This window comes from Physella acuta, unplaced genomic scaffold (assembly GCF_028476545.2).
Source record: "Physella acuta isolate Inbredline_101_S28 unplaced genomic scaffold, ASM2847654v3 ptg000447l, whole genome shotgun sequence".
Taxonomy (NCBI): domain Eukaryota; kingdom Metazoa; phylum Mollusca; class Gastropoda; family Physidae; genus Physella; species Physella acuta.
Window position 1 is genome coordinate 195,233 of NW_026731966.1, and position 5,270 is coordinate 200,502.

General features: G+C 38.7%; 1 protein-coding gene across 1 annotated transcript; it reads right to left on the reverse strand.

The window, feature by feature from the left end:
- Positions 1–540: 540 nt before the first annotated feature.
- Positions 541–5,069, reverse strand: LOC131943220 (apolipoprotein D). The gene is made up of 5 exons (XM_059303228.1): positions 4,931–5,069; positions 2,950–3,092; positions 2,271–2,377; positions 1,147–1,254; positions 541–807 (listed from the first exon to the last, which is right to left on the reverse strand). The coding sequence occupies exons 1-5, from the start codon at positions 5,051–5,053 to the stop codon at positions 680–682; spliced, it is 609 nt and encodes a 202-aa protein (XP_059159211.1). The 5' UTR covers positions 5,054–5,069; the 3' UTR covers positions 541–679.
- Between the last annotated feature and the right edge of the window lie 201 nt (positions 5,070–5,270).

Sequence of the window (5,270 nt, forward strand, 5' to 3'; positions counted from 1 at the left end):
ACTTTAACACCCACACACCACACTATAACACCCACACACCACACTATAACACCCACACACCACACTTTAACACCCGTACACCACACACCACACTTGAACATCCATACACCACACACCACACTTTAACACCCGTACACCACACACCACACTTGAACATCCATACACCACACTTGAACACCCACACCCACACACTACACTTTAACACCCGTACACCACACACCACACTTGAACATCCATACACCACACACCACACTTTAACACCCGTACACCACACAAACTTAAACACCCACACACCACACTTTAACACCCGTACACCACACACCACACTTGAACATCCATACACCACACACCACACTTTAACACCCGTACACCACACAAACTTAAACATCCATACACCACACTTTAACACCCACACACCACACTCCCACACTATAACAGCCTACACGCCACATAAACAACAATCTGTAGGCTACATGGCTTCACATTACGATATATTTTCAAAAACAAAAAAATTTCAAATATTTTTTTAAATTTTTTATTTTTTATTTCACCAAAAATGGTTATTTCGTTTTTCAGATTTGAAACTGTTTTTAAACTCATAATCTGGCCTAAATGACACAACACAAAAAAACAACAGAAACATCAAATATTTTCTCAACAATGGAAACATCATATTGTCTCAGCAATGCTTGTTATTGGCGGGGATAAAGTTTGTGGTGTTGACCCCCCATGACCTGAGGCTGTACTTGAGAGATCCCAGAATTGTTGGGGGGTTCTGGATGTCTCGTACTAGGATATAGGCCGTCTCTGTGGGGAAATGGGAAAATATGATGCTGCTTGTAAATATTACCATAAAGACAAAATTATATATATATATATATATATATATATATATATATATATATATATATATATATATATATATATATATATATATATATATATATATATATATATATATATATATATATATGTATATATATATAATTTATTTATTTATATGTCTATATATATATATATATAATTTATTTATATATATATATATATATATATATATATATATATATATATATATATATATATATATATATATATATATATATATATAACTGGATGAAAATCTCTAATATAGAAAGATGAACTGACCTATCTTTATATCCAGAATTGGTGACGGCTGTGTACACGAGTAAACGATGGCGTAGGTGTGGTAGTCGGTTGAGACTACGTAGAAATTGACGTTGTTGGCGTCATATTCTGCGATAAAACATGGGACTCAATAGCGTGACGTGACGTTACACCACTACACAACAAGTACTTCACTAGTGTGACGCTACACTTTTACAAACCATAGACTTCATTAGTGTGATATGACGTAACATAGCTACAAATTAAAGACTTCAGTTGTATGGTGTTATGTCATAACAAAATAAAGACTTCGTTTGTGTGACGTTACGTGATTACAATACGTCAACTGTAGTAGTTTTACGTGAAGTCACACCATTACAAAACAAATACGTCATTAGTGTAAGGTTACGTTATTACAAAAACTGACTCAAATAGTGTGACGTTACACTTTATCACCATCTTTTACCGTTCACGCCCAAGTCACACGTGGCAGGTGAAGTAGAGCTCATTTGTTTTAATGTCCTCGGCATATGAAAGGATAGTGTGGTTAGCACTATTCCCAGCCAAATTTGTTTCCTTTATGTGAGTCAGGTGCCCATTAGAGCTGGGTGGACTTAGAGACGTCCTATAGTCTCTAGCCTGGGATTCGAACTCGAGACGTTCAGGTTAGCAGTCGTTAACTCTACCATCCGACCACGCCGCCACACTTTCACTCTTACGTCATCACAAAACACAGATTCCAGATTATTCCAGAATGGTGTGACGTTTCGCCTACGTCATCACAAACCATGGAAGCTCAGTAACGTAGCGAGAGGGGGGGGGGCATATGTCCCCGGGCGCCGACCCTAGGGGGCGCCAAAATGGGTTTGAAAAATAAATTGAAAGGTTGAGGGGGGTGCAAATCGAAAGTTTGAGGGGGGGTGCAAATCGAAATCTTGAGGGGGGGGGTGCAAATCGAAAGTTTGAGGGAGGGGGGTGCAAATCGAAATCTTGAAGGCTGGGGGGGGGGTGGAAATCGAAAAGTTTGTCCCCGGGCGCCGGAAAAGGTCGCTACGCCTCTGTGGAAGCTAGTCGAGTAATATGACGTCATGCCTACGTCATTACAAAACTGCCATGTTAGTTACGTCATTTCACCCTTAAGGTACCTGGCTGTCCGCCGTACGTAACTGACCACTGGGCAGGTAGAGTAGAGTTGATGATGGTGGCCACGCCATCATACTCGACCTTTGACCTCCAGATGCTGCGACCAAAGCTGAAATGACGTCAGACCACTGCGTCAAAAGTTAGACCACGGCGGATATGAGTATGTGTTATGTTAATTGGCGTGTAAATATGTGCTGGTGTGTATATTTATGTTTTTGTGTACAGTGAGAAAAAAATTTACTCAAACATTACATGGAGGACGAATAACCTTTAACTTTTAGGAACAAATGACAAATACTATAACACTGTTGATAAAATGTTTGCAACGTCGCATTCAGGGGATATTACCAACACGGAAAAATGACCTAAACATGACATCATATACTAATGACCAACTACGTGACACTATGAAAACATGACAAACAACATGATAATTTGAACAAATGACCTACAACGTGACAACATGGACGAATGACCTACAACGTGACACCATGGACGAATGACCTACAACGTGACACCACCATGGACAAATGACCTACAACGTGACACTATAGACAATTGACCAACAACGTGACACCAGCATAGACACATGACCTACAACGTGACACTATAGACACACGACCTACAACATGACACGACCATGGACGAATGACCTACAACGTGACACCACCATAGACCTACAATATGACGTCGACTATTCCCGTGATGATCACGTCGATGATGTCGTAGTTGTCCGACTTCTGTGTGAAGGTCATGGTCGGGCAGGACACACCCTCCAGGTACACGGTGGGGAATAACTCATGCACTTTCCAGAGGCCCATGAACTGATGGAGGGTCAAAGGTTAAATGTCATATAAAGGTGGAGCAATGAAATCCGGATTTTACAACTACAAAAAAAAATGCTAATCTTCGCAATCTGGGATTATTAAAAAGAAATTGTATCCCACTAACATGGCAGTTTATTTGATTCTAGAATGTACGCTGCTACTAGTGGTACTCTATATGCGCGAATTAAATTACTTGACCGTGGCCTATTCTACGAAAAGCATTCTTTTTTTTACTTTCTCGTATATACGTAGTATAGAGAAAGTATTGCAATCGTGCAAAAAATTTAAAAAAAAAAAAAATCAAGATTTTTACAAATCTCGACGTTTTACACCTCACTGATACGGAAAAACATAATTTTGCAATCTTGTCCGTATGTCTGTGTGTGTGTGTGTCTGTGTGTCTGTGTGTCTGTGTGTCCGTGTATAAACACGATAACTTGAGTACCGTTACAGCTAGGCTGGTGAAATTTCATATATAAGTATTTTATCAAAATCGTAGATCCGTATCAACGTTTGAGCGAATTCCGATAACCGGAAGTGGTACTTTTTCTACTTTGAATTTTTCAAAAGCCTATAACTTGAGTACTATTTCAGATAGATAAATGAAATTTGATATGTAAGTAAACGATCTAATTCTCTACCTTCTGTCAAATTTTGAGTAATTTCCGTTGACCGGAAGTACTTATTTACGCTATTTCCGATTTCTCAAAAAACGCATGTAAATTTATAAAGTACTAATAATATTGCGCACTATTATGCGCTTTTTTATTTAGTGTTCACTTGGTGTGCATTTCTTTTTTCTACGAGATTATATTCTATTTTAAGAAATGTGAGTATTTAAAATGGATTAAAAATCATGTCTAGAAGTCTATATCCCGAGTTGCCATCCCATGTAGTGTTATATTAGAATATTCGAGAAAGTTTAGGGGAGATCACTCCCGGTTTATTTAATATAGGGAATCAGAAAAAGCAGGTTTAAAATGCTTAGTGCATCACAACAAAACGACAACGTGACAAAATATTCGTTACAGTACAATTCGATTTAATAGGCAATCGATACAATACGATACTATACGATACGATACGATAGGATTCAACACGCAGTCGAATGGTAGAGCGTTTGAATGATAGCCCAAAGGTCTCGAGTTCGGATCTTGGTTTGGATATGTGACTGCAGGACTTCCCTGAGCCCACCCAGCGCTAATGGGTACCTGAATTACATTGGGGAAAATAAAGGCGGCTGGGCACATTGCTGACCACATCATCCCATCACGTGCCGAAGTCAAATAACATATGAACTCTACTTCATCTGCCCAAAGGTTTAAGAGAAAACTTTAGTTTAGTTTACAAAACGCAACAAAACGCGACAATTCGATACAATGTTACTAGCACTGACACTAATAAAATTACTGTTATTAACATTTTTGTACAAGGCGTGAATTCACCAAAATGAGCATGAAAGAAAAATAATTAATTAGAAACGGAATTACACAAACTGCCCTAGCATCAATTAATTATAAAATTCATTAAATATTATGTAAAGCAGGCCAATATTAAGTGGCTATTGATCTACCTCTAATAATGCGACAAATCACGTGTGACAGATAGGAATATATACGGTATTCTGGCTAATCATTTAAGTTCATCTTTAAATAGGGCTGTTAAGTAGGTCATCAACCAGTTCTAAGGCTCAATAAAACCTGCATGAGCCATAGAACTGGTAGGTGACCTACTTACCAGCTCTATTGCGCGTTCAGATTGACAATTAAACGTATGCTTGTGAACCTTCTAGAAGCGACGGCCGCGTACTTGATGACCCCGCGTGGTGCACTGACCTTCTGGACGTCAAAGTCGGCCTTGACTGGCACGTCGTAGCACCGGGACGTTGACATGACAACAGGAACTGACCCGGAGGACGTCAGCAGCGCCCCCCAAACCACCAGACAGGCGACAATCATTGTTGGGTAGTTCTGGCTGCAAGTGGGATGAATTAATTCATAATAACAACAACGATAACTATGACGATACTAATAAAAATAACAATAAAAACAACAACTGTAATAGTAATAACAATAAAATCAACATCAGCGACAGCGACAGCATTAGCAATAACAATGAAAACAACAATAGCAATAAAAATAACAATAAAAACAACAACAACAACAGCCATAACAA

Coding starts and splice junctions, on each gene's coding strand:
- LOC131943220 (XM_059303228.1), bottom strand. CDS start 5,053: ATGATTGTCGCCTGTCTGGTGGTTTGGGGGGCGCTGCTGACGTCCTCC. Junction 3,093..4,930: donor CCGACTTTGACGTCCAGAAG/GTCAGTGCACCA, acceptor ACCCTCCATCAG/TTCATGGGCCTCTGGAAAGT. Junction 1,255..2,270: donor TACGTACGGCGGACAGCCAG/GTACCTTAAGGG, acceptor GTTTTATCGCAG/AATATGACGCCAACAACGTC.